The sequence below is a fragment of the Paralichthys olivaceus genome, chromosome 20, assembly GCF_024713975.1.
Source record: "Paralichthys olivaceus isolate ysfri-2021 chromosome 20, ASM2471397v2, whole genome shotgun sequence".
Classification (NCBI taxonomy): Eukaryota; Metazoa; Chordata; class Actinopteri; order Pleuronectiformes; family Paralichthyidae; genus Paralichthys; species Paralichthys olivaceus.
In genome coordinates this window covers 8,363,557-8,378,415 of record NC_091112.1, presented here as the reverse complement: position 1 = coordinate 8,378,415, position 14,859 = coordinate 8,363,557, and the positions used below count along the sequence as shown (strand labels likewise).

General features: G+C 41.8%; 2 protein-coding genes across 2 annotated transcripts in view; both read left to right on the top strand.

Moving 5' to 3' along the window:
- pard6gb (par-6 family cell polarity regulator gamma b) overlaps window positions 1-8,020 on the top strand; it is a 32,820-nt gene extending 24,800 nt beyond the window's left edge. The window contains exon 3 of the mRNA XM_069515789.1: window positions 6,372-8,020. Within this exon, the coding sequence (XP_069371890.1) occupies window positions 6,372-7,459 (1,088 nt within the window). The 3' untranslated portion in view covers window positions 7,460-8,020. The remainder of the gene's footprint in view (window positions 1-6,371) is intronic.
- A 2,474-nt stretch (window positions 8,021-10,494) lies between these two features.
- bloc1s4 (biogenesis of lysosomal organelles complex-1, subunit 4, cappuccino) lies at window positions 10,495-14,593 on the top strand. Its single transcript, XM_020101903.2, has 5 exons — window positions 10,495-10,943; window positions 11,775-11,846; window positions 11,984-12,085; window positions 12,736-12,870; window positions 13,540-14,593. The coding sequence occupies exons 1-5, from the start codon at window positions 10,626-10,628 to the stop codon at window positions 13,636-13,638; spliced, it is 726 nt and encodes a 241-aa protein (XP_019957462.1). The 5' UTR covers window positions 10,495-10,625; the 3' UTR covers window positions 13,639-14,593.
- The last annotated feature ends 266 nt before the right edge of the window (window positions 14,594-14,859 follow it).

Below are 14,859 nucleotides of genomic sequence, written 5' to 3'. Positions count from 1 at the left end.
TCATATTGATGAGCAAAAAGTCTGAGATTTCAAGAGTTAAGTCGTAATATTACAAGAAAATGAAGAAGGCTGTAATTTATTGAGATAGAAATCATAATGTTTTGAGAAAAAGAAAAAAAAATTAGGCAGCAAGGAAAGTCGGTGCACTGCAGTGGTGGATCCAAAATCTTGAACCAATCTGCTTCCTACTAAACAGACATCCTCCAAGTCTGTGTGGTTCTTTCTTCAGCACAGATATAGTTTCTTGCGTAATCTTTTCAAAGTCCTGATACATATGATGATGTGGAGCTGATGAGCCAGCAGATGAATTATTATGTTATTTGTGGATCCTCTACTAAAATATAACTTGACAAGATGCTCCACATTCCTTGATTTAACACGACAGGTTGAACTTTCGATATTCCACCTCTAACATGACTCATAGCCTCACAACTTTAGTCTCATAATATCATGACTTTATACTCTTGAATGCTAATAAAATAAAAGGGTATACTATTTCAGCAGTATCTTTTTTATCCTCCATTTGACTGTCCACTAAGCACAAAGATTTCCTTCCTAATACACGTGAAGTGGCACAGAGGCACATGATAGATCTACTGACACAACATGGGCTAATCTCCAGTGGATGAATATAAAGTCTGCCGTTAGCTGTGGCAGCTCGTGTTGTTCCCTCTGCCAACACAGGTATACTAAAAAAAACACTTAACATGGGGAGTGCCAACTTTCACAGAGTCCTGTGTGAAATATCACACATGAAGTCGGACTCAAACACCTCTTCAAATATCATTAGTGTGAAGGTCCGTGTTGTTATTACCAGACACGGCTGTAATGTTGGTGTTGATCTTTGTGTATATTACTTATATAAAACAAAGCATAGAAAGGATGTGAAATACAGTATCAACATGTCAAAGTGTGTGTTTCTGGGGTTGGTCCATTTCTGTCGTCTTTCGAGTCTGTGTTTACAGTTGTGTGTTGAGTCAGCGGTGGATGTAAGAAGAGCTGCCAGGAACAAGTGTGTGGAGGCCCTAATGGCTCATCATAAAACCCTTTAGATTCCTGCTTTTTTTTATGGGAGATGGAAAGCAGTAGGACTTTTAAGAGGGCGTTCTTTTCACAGCTTTGCTTAACTAGAGGTGGGCCGCGGAGGAACAAAGGCTATTTTTCCACTTTTGCTTTGTGAGCTTAAAATCGGCATGGGGTGTTCGACAGCAACCAGGGATCACAGAGAAACCAGTTTCATCCTCCCGAATGCACTGGTGTCACACCAGCAGGCTGCGTATTATGTTTTCCAACTAATTTAAATGTGATTGTCTGATAGATTTTCATTAAAGTTGATGCAAAGTGTGGCTGTGATGAAGATTATCAATATGCCAGTAATGGAACCCGTTACTTTAACAGTATCCTGTTAAGTTTAATGGCCGTCTGCTGAATGTTTTCAACTTGTATGGACACTTCTCCGACTACATTTACCCACATTCCTCGACTGTCATGCAGACACAGAGACACTCCAACAGAGAGTAGAATGTACAAGTCACCCAGAAGCCGTCTTTTCACCTCTGATCTTTTCCCCCTGACCTTCACTGGGCTGCACACTGGAGCCATGTTCGCTGGTGTTCTCTGGTATAGGCCTGAGTGTTCCTGAATAAATCACCTTGCTTTGTGTCACTGTTGCACATTTACACTCACAAGGCTGGAAAACACGGCAATGTTGAAAATCCCTATGTCAATTTCTTTCTTTATCCGCGGAGCCATGTGAGAGCTCTCGCATTACCCTCGCTGATACTCTTTACCACAGACGTTTAATGTGATTTAAGTGAACGAATGTTTTTCCGTCTCTGTCAGCAATTTGCATCACTATGAGCTGGAGTCTTAGTGGAATTCCCCAAGAACAAACTGAAGTTTAGGATAAACGCAAACAGCTGGTTTGCACAGCAAAAGTGCATCATCTACCGTGTTATATATTCTATACAGTGATCAGTAAATCACATCTGAGAGTAAATAACCATGTGGAAACACTGAGTAGCACCTAATTGAACCGAGTTTTTCTAATAGGCTTTGGTTGCGAGGTGCTGTTGAGCCTGCAGATGCCTGGCAGTGACCCAATGGGCTTTGATCAACGGGTTCACATCGGCTTACCCATCATGCTTCAGTGTAGCCGGGATTAGGGTTGTCAGGAGTTGTTACGATAACCTTTGTGTGATCGGCCGGAACATGCCCACTTAGTCTAGCTCTGCTGTACAATCTGTTTGTGTGTGTGTTTAGAAAACTTGGACACCTGAGAGTTCATTCTAACTTAACTTCTGTGAAGTAATTTGTCAGATTGTTTCATCTGCGGTTTAAAGTAATTATCTTAGACTGCACTTATGTAAACTTAAATGCCTACAGAAGGTCTCACATGCAAGTTTGAATGAAACTTTTATTGAGCATTTTTTCATCTTGATGTGCATCAGTAACAGAGAACATATAATGTGTCATTTTGCAATGGGGAAAATACTTTTCAGGTTGATGAATGCTTTGAATATAACTTCCCATAGACACAGACAGAGGGTTTCGCCGGCACAGTCTGCTTCTATGACTCAGCATTTTTATTTGTGTGGCACCTCCAAATAATGTAATCCCATGTGTTCTTGTGGTTTTACTTACCAGGGTAATATGAGGAGTTTCAACCGTATAGAATTATTTCCAAGTAGTTGTTATTTTCTTGCTTAAACTGCCAATCACAATTTCCCAGAACCCAAAGTGACATGTCCAGGTTTCTTAAATACTAGTAAAAACCCAAAGATGCCAAAAAAAAATAAAAATGAGGCGTGTTCTCTTTCTTCAGCATCTTTGATTGGAATAGGACTTAAATGATCCATCGATTACCAGAATAGATGCTGAATAAATGCATCTTAATTGTTTGTTGGTTTTACTCTGAGTAAAATGTTCATGTATTTCCTTGTGTTTATATTGTGTCTCTATCTACCTATTACTTTGTCTATGTTAACTATTCCCTTTGTTGCTGTGACACATTCCCCACAGTCGGACTAATAACAGGTTATCTTATCTTTTGGGAAACCGAAAATGACTTCAGGGTTTCGTGAATGTGAACCTGCTCCACCTGCTGTGGTATTCATCATTTGAATACCTTCTTCATTCCTTTACCTGCAACTCACATTCAAACTATGTGATTATATAAATAGTTACAGGAAGAATGGAAGCTACTTTTTAAGTGAGGTGACGGATGTCCCTACAAGGTGATATCTGATGAGTATCAGTCGGTTTGCTCATCGCCTTCTCTTTTCATGTCCTTTTACTTAAAATTCTGCTTTCAGAAAGATAAATATATATAGTAAGATATCTATTTTAATTTGTTGTAGTTTTTAATTGAACACCACTGAGGAAGAGTTTGTACATAGACTTATTTTAAATGCAGTTTTCCTAGTTGATTGTATATTTCAAACTCACCCCATGCCTTTGTATTCATAGCTTTATTTAAACAAATTACACTGACACAACCTTCTTATGGGATTTGGCAAAACAGCTGTGAGACATTACACACACAAAGCATAATTATAGTTGCATACACAGGATTTCTGACTGAAAGATCATCCTTCCTACTGAAACACACTGGTGATGTGGTGCGGCTGCGTGTCGGTTTCGGACTGAGGTGAGGGTGTGGAAGGAGGGAGGGCGTTTCACCATAGACCTGAAAGGAGACTTTGCTGCAACTCCCCTTCAATATGGTTCCCATCAGCGGAACTTGCACTTGTGGCTGAAATTCCAGCCCTGTTGCAAATGCCTCCTCTGGATTCAATCAAATCAACTACTGCCGCAACATGTGTAGAAAATGAAGAATAACATATGTTTGATGATGCTCAGATGCTTTTGCAGAGGCATCAATCTCTATTTCACAAAACCTGCTTTCAGACATACATCGAAGTTCAGACATTTTTCCGGAGGAGTTGAAGGTGAGAACACGAATGACCCAGTTAGTTGCTCCGGACATTTTCCAGAACTTTTCCCGCCACCTTCCTTATAAAATATCTGGGTGGAAAATACACAGCAAGCGAGTGGCAGTGTTGACGTTTGTAACGCGCCACAAACACGAAACGGAAAAAGCTAAAATATCTCAGGATGAAAAAGAGGTGTATGTTCTGTAAATGAAAACATGGGATTTTAGCATGTTCTACGCACACGCCACCCCTTTCCTGAATGTTGCTGACATTTTCCCGTTGTTTTAAACACGTCTGACCCAGACAGTCACCTGCTGGGTTCTTCATATGTGAAAGGCCTGTCTGAAAACGGCTTTACAGTCCTTTATCTGCTTCTTACAACCTGACTCTGAGGACTTGCACTGGGACATTGTGCACAGACCAAAACTCCCACCATGTCCAACAGAACCTCAACACTCCCTTCACTTCTTCTCCAAAGCTATAATTAAACAGGCTCTTGCTTAGTCGACACTCTGCACAGGACCTGTAAGAGGAGGTGGTGGAGGAAGACGACGTATATTAATGAGTCAGCACTGTGTAGGGAGTCGCATGGCAGACATGCGCACTCCTCTGAGGCCGGAGGGACAAGTGGCCAGCTGGCTCTGCTCCGAGTCTCCATATTTGTTTAAATGTTCTCTCCCTCCACAGTGTACTTTGACTGGATCAAATATTACAGTAGACACACACACACACACACAGTATCATTTTTATAAAGCAGGTGTCCCACACAGTCAGGCAAAGATGACTCATCATTTTTGCAATGGAAGTTTAGGAGCTGATGCTCCCGCCTGGGGACCCTAACTTCCTGTCACATCAGGCTTCGCTGTGTCCAGATTTCCTGTCTGCCTGAGAGGGGAAGATTAGAGAGCTATGAAGTTATTTTTTAATCAAGGAGCGCGCACACACACACACACACACACACACACACACACACACACATATTTCTCTGTCCTACCACAATTCAAGGAATGCATGCATCTTATGCTACATCCTCACTTCGGTGTTTTTGTTTGAAAACGCATCATCTCTGCCATGGATTCACCTGGCGTCCATGATACTGGACAGGCAGTTTGGACACGATGACGTAGACACTCACAGCCACTCAATGATTGAGCCTTTGCGGTCAGGACGTAGCCTTCGCTAACCCGACAGGCTCCTATCACATGACCCCCTTCCAGAAGACAACAACCGACATCAACCTTGTAGAACATGTATAATCATTGCTGACCCTGTTTTCTTTGCTGACGACTGTGCAGTTGAATTCTGCATTTTACAACGATACAGCTGCTGACGTGTGTAGGAGACAGGCTGTTACTAAGTCCCGTGCCTTCCTGTTTACACCAGCACACATGCCCAACAATAACAAAGAAGTATGGAAGTTCCCCTCAAGTTTTACACCTTAAGGGAATATTTTAGCCTCAATCCTCCCTTGTTTATTTTGGCCATGCATGTCCATCTCAGCTGATACGCTGCTCAGACGTCAGTCTCTCAGTGTGAGGATGATCTCCTCCATGAAGGTTTTCATTGTTTCACTGATTGCTCTAAATCTCTGGTTGGAAACATCGTGCTTGAACTGTGTTTACCCCACCGATCTTCCCTCGCAGCTCATTCTTTCCACCGTGTTTTGTCTCATTTTTCTTCGAGTTCACTGGTTCAGCTAGTGGAGCATTGAATAGTTTTCCTGTCGTATAACTTGAGAGTAAAATCCCTATTTTTGTCAATTACAACGTTTGTGTTCGTACATGTGTGTGCCTGTGTGGGTGAGTGCATGAAGGCACACTGGGGATCCCTAGGTCTACTGCCTGGTGGCAAAAGGGTGGGTCACCTCTGTCAGCACAGGCAGGAATGTTCTGCACGCTCAGCATTTTACACAAACACACATGCACACACACACACACTGCATCTCAGTAGTAGCAGTGTGTGAATATACTGTAGTTGACATGCTCACATGTCATGTTTGATGCATAGGTTGGACTCGTCATTCTAAAGGGACCCAGTTAAGGACTAAAGCAGCGAGCACCAGGGCCTTGTTTATGGCTTCAATAATAAAAACTGTGCTAATGTCACATGTGGAATGAAATCTGTATAAATGATTAGCAGCTCTCTCACAGGAAAATTCTTTTCAAGTACATCTGTGTATAGTTTAAGCAAAGGTTCCTGAGTTTGTGAGGCAGGTGGTTTGATTTAAAGACGTAGGCAAACACGTTTGTGTGCACAGGTTTTCTAGTTCAACTTTGGAAACCTTTATGTTGTCAGCTTGTTGTGACTCTCTCAGACTTTTATACCTTTTAGATGTTTTTCTTCTCTCTGTGCTGCATCTGGAAACAAGTAACACATGAAAGACAAACCTTAATACTTAATGCTAACCTTTTCCTGTCTCTTTTTATTTCTTTGCAGAAGAGGTCGACTATGCTAACTTTGGCACCAACACAATAACACGCAGGAAGAAGGCAGTGGTCGCGCTGCGCAACAACGACATCAACCGCAAGCGGCCACACATCCGTATCGGCATGCCACAGGACTTCCGGCCTGTCTCCTCCATTATCGATGTGGACATCCTCCCTGAATCTCACCGTCGTGTCCGACTCTATCGCCACGGGTCAGACAAACCCTTGGGTTTTTACATCCGAGATGGAACCAGCGTACGGGTGACACCACACGGGCTGGAGAAAGTCCCCGGTATCTTCATATCCCGGCTGGTGCCCGGAGGCTTGGCGGAAAGCACCGGGCTGCTGGCGGTTAATGACGAGGTGCTGGAGGTGAATGGCATCGAAGTGACCGGGAAGTCCCTGGATCAGGTAACGGACATGATGATCGCCAACAGCCACAACCTGATCGTGACGGTCAAGCCAGTGAACCAGCGCAATAACGTGGTCCGCAGCAGCAGGATATCGGGCAGCTCCGGCCAGTCATCTGACAGCAGCGGATCGACTGGATATCCAAGTTTGTCAGTTGCCTCCATGGGAGCGGCGTCCTCAGGAGCACACGGATACCAAGACGACCTGGAGAGTGACGAAGAGACCGATATTGTCATTGAGAGCAGTATCAAGCGGCCGTCTCAGAGGTCAAACGCTTCCCTGGCATCAAGCGCGTCTCGCACACACCAGCAGACGCCAACGACGGTTCCAGGCCTCGCTGCACCTCCCAGCCCTCCCACACGCCCTTCATCGGTAGTCTCCACCGCCTCCTTCCGCTCCCAGCCGAGCCTCAACGGAGGGTCCCACCAGCAGCACCACCACCAACAGCAGCACAGCAGCCTTAGCTACCAGCTTCACAGAGACCTCAACCTGCAGCACAGCCTGCACCAACAGTCCCAGCACAGTCACCACCACGTACAGCCGCCGCATCACAGCAGCAACCCAGCGCTCCGCCACAGCAACGGCAGCCTGCACAAAATCCTCAGCTCCCTGAAAACGGACCCACGTCACAGTCTTGCGCTGCCCAGGGGAGGGGTGGAGGAGGATGGCACCGTCATTACCCTATAATACTTACAAACACGCGCTCAGAGACATAAACATCCCAAACTGCTCAGAGACTCAAACTGGAAAGCGGATAAATATGAGCACAAGTGGGTTTTGTCCGATTTAAGTCGAGTAACTTCTGTTTGTTTTTACAAGATAATAATAGGAAGTTGCGAGCCATGAAACAAGGAAACTGTATATATTTCTTGTATTTTTAAGGTTGTTTTTGTCTTAAAATGAAAAAACTTGTACGTATGTATGTAATAAGCATCGGATCAAATAACTGTTTTTAGGCGAGTCCACTGTATCGGATAGTTCTGAACGACATCTCCTGCTAGTGACCACTTTTATAAAGACCTTTCATTCTTATTACTGGGACCAACTTGGGGTTTCTTATGGATGTTTTTAAAGAGTAAATCTATATTTCTTATATTCTGATAAATGCTGTGTAGAGTATGATTTTTTTAATAGTTCTTTTATGCATTGATGATTGTGATCAAATCCTTGTATCTGTTCCAATAAATTATTCTGTCTCACAATCTATTGTTAACTGAATTATGTAATTAAAAAGCTATTGATTCTTAATCGTGATTATTACAAGACCTCTTGATCGTCACAACTGTTGGATATAGATAGTTTGCTTGATTCTGGAGATACATCAATTTGATACCAGAGTACTTTTACTTTTTGGTTGTGTTTGTTACCACACAATGGGGAATTCAAGGTTTTTTAATCAGAAAATATTCAGTTACATATTGTGACTTTTAAAAAATGATTAAGTTAAGAAAGTGAATAGAAACTTTTCATTGATAGAAGAAAGTAGGATTATGTTTGTCTCAGTTTATCCCAGTGACTGTTAATAAAGATTCATTACATGACTGCTCCCCCAAAGAGAAACCAAAATGTCCAGATCGCCACCTGCTGACTGGTTGCAGTACAGTCATAAACCCGCCTTGTCTTTGTTAATGGATGAAAGGTAGACCAAAGTCAAAATACACAATCTTTTTCTCAAAGATGGTTTCTGTTATTTTAGGTAGCTGTATGTTAAAGTGTTGAACTTGCTGCACAATGGCTGCACTTGTATCTGGGATATTTGGGCTTCATTTCTGGAAAGGTGTAGGAAGTGGACACACATCGTCCATCTTTATACACAGTCCATAGTTTTACTTCAAATAAAATCTACAGTTTCAGAGCTTGTTGTTTGTGTATAAATGGAATGTAATTGAATTTGTTTCACCAGAGTTTGGTAGCAAACATTATGCAGTGGGTTCAGCTTTACTTGAATAAAATGTACAGTTCAGCTTGACTGGGTTTTAGAGGGAAAACTGTCCAAACAAGCATTTTAGGTTTCAACCCCTCAGAACAACAAGTCAGACGCTCTTCACTACAATCATTGGCAGACTCTGAGATCCGTCTTCTTTACCAGCCGCAGCATCTGGAGGACGGGAATTCAAAACCGTAAAACATGTCATAAGCTTCACGACATCTTTTATGATAATGCATTCCCCTCAAGGGTGTGACTTTCTGGAAAATACTGAGTCGCTGCCATTCTGCAGTTCAAGCAAACAAACACATTTACGGTTGATTATTTCAAGATGGTGAACAGTTGAGGGCAATCGAAAGCTTTATCAGAGTCTCTTATTGTCCCTTAAACCTGCTGCAGATATGCAGATCTGCAGCTTCATGCAACAAGCCCATGCCTGTCGCAGGTTGAATGGAGGTCAAGTTTCAACACAGAATGATTCACTGTAGACATCAGAAAGTGACGATGGAGAATTTAAAGGTAGAATTGTACTTTTCTTCAGACACACTGGTCTTTATCATCCTCTGACTGTTGGCTGCAGCCGTTGCATCCGACCTGGACGTGCAGGAGGAATGCAGCTCTGTCGCGGGTCAAAGGCCCTTCAGCAGCAACAAACTCCTTTCACCTCTCTGCTAATGAATGTTTGTCTGTTGTGTTTACCCAGCGTGTGACGCTGCTCTAACAGAGAACACATCATCGACATCCAGCTGCTCTGCTTCGGCTGTAATGTGCACCGCCGAGCAGCAGATTGTGGGTTCAGTGGGAGACCTGAAACCCTGTCTGTCACATTATTAGTCATTGCTATCAGTGACTGTCAATCATGTGGTGACCTGCACATGAAGGAAATGCTCGGTGATAAGTGATTCTTATCTGGCAAATTAAATTAAAATAAACTGCATCTAAACTACGAAAATGTTAAGTTTAAAGTGGAAAAAAACTTCTTTTAAGATAATTGAATGCCTCCCATGTGATTCTTCTACGATGTCCACATACATATTTGAGAGGATTTCATTTCTGCCTCTTCTCTCCAAATAAACTGAGTTAACAGGAAACGTAAATATATTCTGTGCACTTAAAGGCGATAGAAACAATTTTTAACCAAAGTCATAGTTTGTGTTTCTTCATCAGACCTGTGGACACAAATCAAATCCACTGCAATGATTCTGGCTGCCACCTGCTGGCCGAGATTGTGCAATACAGGCAATGAACATCAGGGTGACAAAAATAATCACATTTGCAATTCTTTTATTGTTGATTATTAATTTGCCATAATGATTCAATAGTGATTTTTTTTTTTTGGGTTGATGGAGATTAAGCTTTATTTTTTTTAAACACGTCAAACTTACTGTGAACCTTTAGACACATCATCATGCCTCTCCTGTTTCAAAAGTATTTTGTTTGTTTATTTATATATTTATATTTATGCATACAAATCTAATATATTCAAATGCAAATACATTGATCCATCAAACAAAACAATTGATTGTGCACAGAAATAAACAATAACATTATCAACGTTATTCGTATTATGGTATTAGTTTTTTTTATCATTTCTTTTGTCTTTTTATTATTATTTTATCGTTATTAAAGCTGGTATTTTAATCACAGCATTTGTATTTGTATTTGTGAATTTGTGTCACTTGTGAAGCACTTTGAACTGAGTGAAAGGTGCCGTTCAAATAAAGTCTGGGTTCAGAAACATGTTTTAATCACACGTGTAATAAACAGGGACATATCATCTACAGTGGACTGACTGTGTTTTTCTCAGCGCTTTGTTGTGCTCCACTGTTTTGACCCTCGCGACGCACCGTCGTCTTCACAGCACACGTGACACGCGTCAGCTGACATCGCGGTGAAAACACAGCAGTAGATCAGGGAAGAGGAGACATGGAGCATCGTCCGGTGGACAGGGTGGGCCTGCTGTCCCCCCTGGAGGAGTCCAGTGCGGAGATCAGCCGGGACAGCGGCATCGTGTCGCAGAGTGCCAGCAGCCTGTCCATGGTGAGCGAGATCCTGAGCAGCGGCTCCGTGTCGCAGAGCCCCAGCTTCGGCGCCGCGGCCAACGTCGTCCCCGAGAGCCCGAGCCTCCACGAAGCTGCGGAGCCCGGGACGACGAGCCGGGACGACCCGGAGCAGGACGACGAGGAGCTGGGACACACCGCCCTCAGCTACTCCTCCTACATCAGGGCCTCCGCTGGAGAGGAGGTCGGTGCTGCTCACTTTCACTCGCCGTTATTGACAACAATTTTTTGGGGTTGCCAGACTGCGAAATCCCCCCCTCAGCATGGCACTACTTCTCCTGTCTCCATTCAACCATCTTCCCTCTGCAGGACCAAAATCAATACAAATTTAATTCATCTGAACAATTAATCTGGCTTTTAAGGCGTAGACCTACATCAACTGTGATTAAAGTTAACATAATTTAACAACTGATGGAGGAAAGTTAGAGGAAACCAAACTGTAGTGAAGTGATGTGACCCTCAAATTACAGATGTTTCTTTAGGCTTTAATCAATGTATTTATGATTAATAAGTCACTTCCTTATCTTTTATAGATCAGTTGTAAGCTATGATTGAGAACCAGATTGTGGAATGACACATCTCTAACTGTCTACCTTCCCTCTGGAAAAGGGCTGCAGGACATATGGACCAAAATCCATTGAAATAATATGAATAACAATAAAAACAGGACTGCTTGGGGAGAGTGAAGGTACTGAATGTGTTTTGTTAAGCTCTACTCATGATGACCGGCTCACTGTCACTCATGAGTTGACATTAAGTGGATATGCATGACAGCAGACACTGAGTGAGCTGACTCTGTAAGAAGACAAAGCTCCCTGTGTTTTTGGCCGAGCTGAAAGAATTTAAGGACCGTTGTGTGGGGGGGGGGGGCTGGATTTGAAGTGCACAGAAAGTCACACAAGGTTTAACTCGTTTGACTCAGTGTGTGGTCAGCAGCTTTAGTTTCCACATAGTTTGCAAGTATGTGTTTGACATTTTACAACCTCTTCTTCTCTTTCAATGATTCCTCCTCCAGATCCTGTGTTTGGAGAAGAGTTTGGAAGAAATGCTGACGAGAGTAGATGAGTTTGTTGGAATGCTGGATATGGTAAGTTAGGTCAGGCTGTGTAACACTGAAAGACTAGGTGTTATTATTATTAAGATTGTTATGGGTGCACTGGATCTGATTTGAACCAAACGAGAAGTATATTTGTCTCTTGTAACTCTTTGGTGTTTTGTCTCCAGATCCGTAACGATACCTCCCAGATAGTGAATGAAAACCTACCTCAAATCCAGCAGAAGTCTGATGAAATGAGACAAATATACAGAAGAATTGATAAGTTAGAGGTAAGTGATCGTGGTTAAAGTGAAATTATGCTTTTGTATAAAATGATTTGTTTGTTGCTTTGGTAATACACGTTATCCAGTAAATATCCTCCTGTGAAGGAAACTACACCAACAACAATTGTGAAATTAATGAAACATGTGATGTAATATGATATATTAGATTTCCTCCACACAAGAGGAGAGAGTTAGAGAAATAGTGAACTCACCACTTCCTGTTTTCTTCTGTCAGTAGTGGAAATAAACACTGGACTTGGGAGGTTCTTGTTTTGATATGTAATAATGTTCCACACACACTGAGAAGCTAACTGAGACAGAGGCTGCTGAGCTAACACAAGATAAGATAATCCTTTATTAGTCTCCCAATGCTATAATTTGCAATATTACATCAGCAGAGTGTAAGGAAATATAAAAGATATGAATGGAATAAAAACTAATACACACAGTGTACATACAGAGAATATGTTTAAAAAAAAGTATTTTCTCTCTTTCTGCATTTTTAGAAATTATCTGGGCATAATATGCAAGTGGCCTTTTAAGCCTTTTGTTTTACATGTGTGGCAGTATTTTGAATTTATTTTCCTGGTGCAATATCCTTTTGCCTAGAGTTAAGATTTTCTCACCTTTTTGCTGTGTTGCTCTGCTGTCGACAGGCCTTTGTAAAGATGGTCGGGGCCAACGTCAACGCCATGGAGGAGCAGGTCACGCAGGCAGAGGGAGAATTAGGAACACTACCAGGTGCTTTCAAGAAGATCCTCCGCACAATGAGCGTCCCAGGCTTTCTAAATGTAAGAGCTGGTGAATCTGCAGCTTTACACAGTTTGTCTGTATCGATGAATTTAATGTGGTTTTGGGATCAATAGTGAACTGTGGTGTGAAACTGTCTTTTCTTATGCAAAGTAAAACAGGTCTGAGGCTACATCCATTCAAATATGTTTTAATTTGAACACAAACACCAATCGTTGTGCACGATAGTTAAAGAAAATAATACGAGCAAGAAACAACAATGGTGAAAAGTAAGAGCAGGGATTTCTTGGACCAAAGACGAATTTGAAAAGTAAGTGTTTATAGCGTTTTACATCCATCTGGTAGTTAAGTTGTGACTGATAAGAACCATGTGTCCGTCCATGCTTAAAGGTTCAATGTGTAAGATTTAGGTGAAAGGGATTTTTGGCAGAAATTGAATATAAAATAATCATTGTGATGTTTTCTAGATGTCACTAAATTCTACACACTGAACCTTTAAATGCAGCCTGGAGTTTTAAAACTAAAACAACACAAGCAACATAGCAACATGGACATTTTTTAGAGCTAAAACATTGTAGTGTGGATGTAGCCTGATAGTTGAGACCCTCGCCTTGTGAACAAACCAGTTTTTCTCAGCAGTTGCCCCTGATTCCACTCCAGTGTGTGCTGGTGGACAGTTGAGATTAATTTTGTGTGCCCTTCGTTCACAGAAACCGGCCAGCCCGAGAAGACCAGCACCGCATCAGCTTCAAGAAATCCCCAGCGTGTTCCGGACAGACGATTATTTCACGTCACAGCCAGAACAGTGACACGCCAGAACATTCAACACATAACTTGGTTCTAACCTCAAGAGGCCTGTTTGGGTGAAAAACTGTAGAGACAACTTTCACTGCCATCCATCGCAAGTGGATCTGTCAGTGTGGCGGCCTCAACACAGCAATAGCAGCATTTCTGAACAAGTCACCGGAAGTCAAGTGCGTGGAGACACTGCAGATTTTGAGTGTGGTTCTCTTGGCAGCAACAAACACTGAACTGTAGCAAACTGGTTTTTATAAAGTGCCTATATGGGTCTTATTTCTGTCCAGTCCTATTTTCAGTAATTGTGAAGAAAGTGTCCGTTGTTAAATGTGACAAGTCAGGAGGTCAAAGTCGTCCCAATGTAAACAAGGTACAATAGGAGGCAGTAAAGATCTTAAAACTTATTACACGGAGGATTAACCCAGCTTTTTTAATATTTTACATTCCTCATACTATAGTATTTGTAAAAGCCTGCACGCTGTTATGAATTAATCTGTTTTTCCAGCATCTTATTGCTCTCCCCAAGCAATATCGATCTCAACCAGTTAAGCATTTAATGTCTTCCATTTCAGAAGATTTCCCTTTATCATTAGCCTGACAATGTTGGCCTTGGATGACAGTTGTTTCGTCGATGTTAGGGTTACATCTTTGATGGCACCTTTTAAAAAAGAAGAAGAAGAAAAAGCACAATACTGATGAGTTGTGTCGGTTTCACGAGTCGGACTATGTGAAGATGAATCAACGTTTGGAAGGAGCGAGTGAGATTCTCAACAACGGTTGGAGGAAATGTAGAAAAAAATCTCACCTTAGAGGTGTGAAGTGGCCCTTCCTCTTTTCAACAAATCAGCGATGATTCGTTATTTGATTCATGATTTGCCAAAATAGTTCAAAATAAAGATGTTTTCGTTTAAGTGTTGCTTTTGGTTCACGTTTTTAAAATAATCATTAAAGATTTATATATGAGAAGTTTGTTTTGTGTTTGTGATCGTTGTGATGTCGTTTTTCTGTGTGTATTACTTTTTTATTATTCTATTTTGACTCAGTCTTGGAGTTTTTTGTTTTAGTTTATATTAATCTGACTCTAGTGCTGAGTTAGGTCTTACAGGTAGCCTAACCCCTGAGTCTGAGTATAAATCCTGGATACTCTACTAATACTGACAAACCTAAACACTATCTATCTCTCATGGTGGCAGAGAGAGCTCAACACATGCAAATAGAAAACAACTTCATCA

Bases quoted from the DNA above. Each gene is read 5' to 3' on its own strand.
- bloc1s4 (XM_020101903.2), top strand. From the start codon at position 10,626: ATGGAGCATCGTCCGGTGGACAGGGTGGGCCTGCTGTCCCCCCTGGAG. The intron at 11,847-11,983 runs GTAAGTTAGGTC...TTTTGTCTCCAG, and splicing joins TTGTTGGAATGCTGGATATG to ATCCGTAACGATACCTCCCA. The intron at 12,086-12,735 runs GTAAGTGATCGT...TGCTGTCGACAG, and splicing joins GAAGAATTGATAAGTTAGAG to GCCTTTGTAAAGATGGTCGG.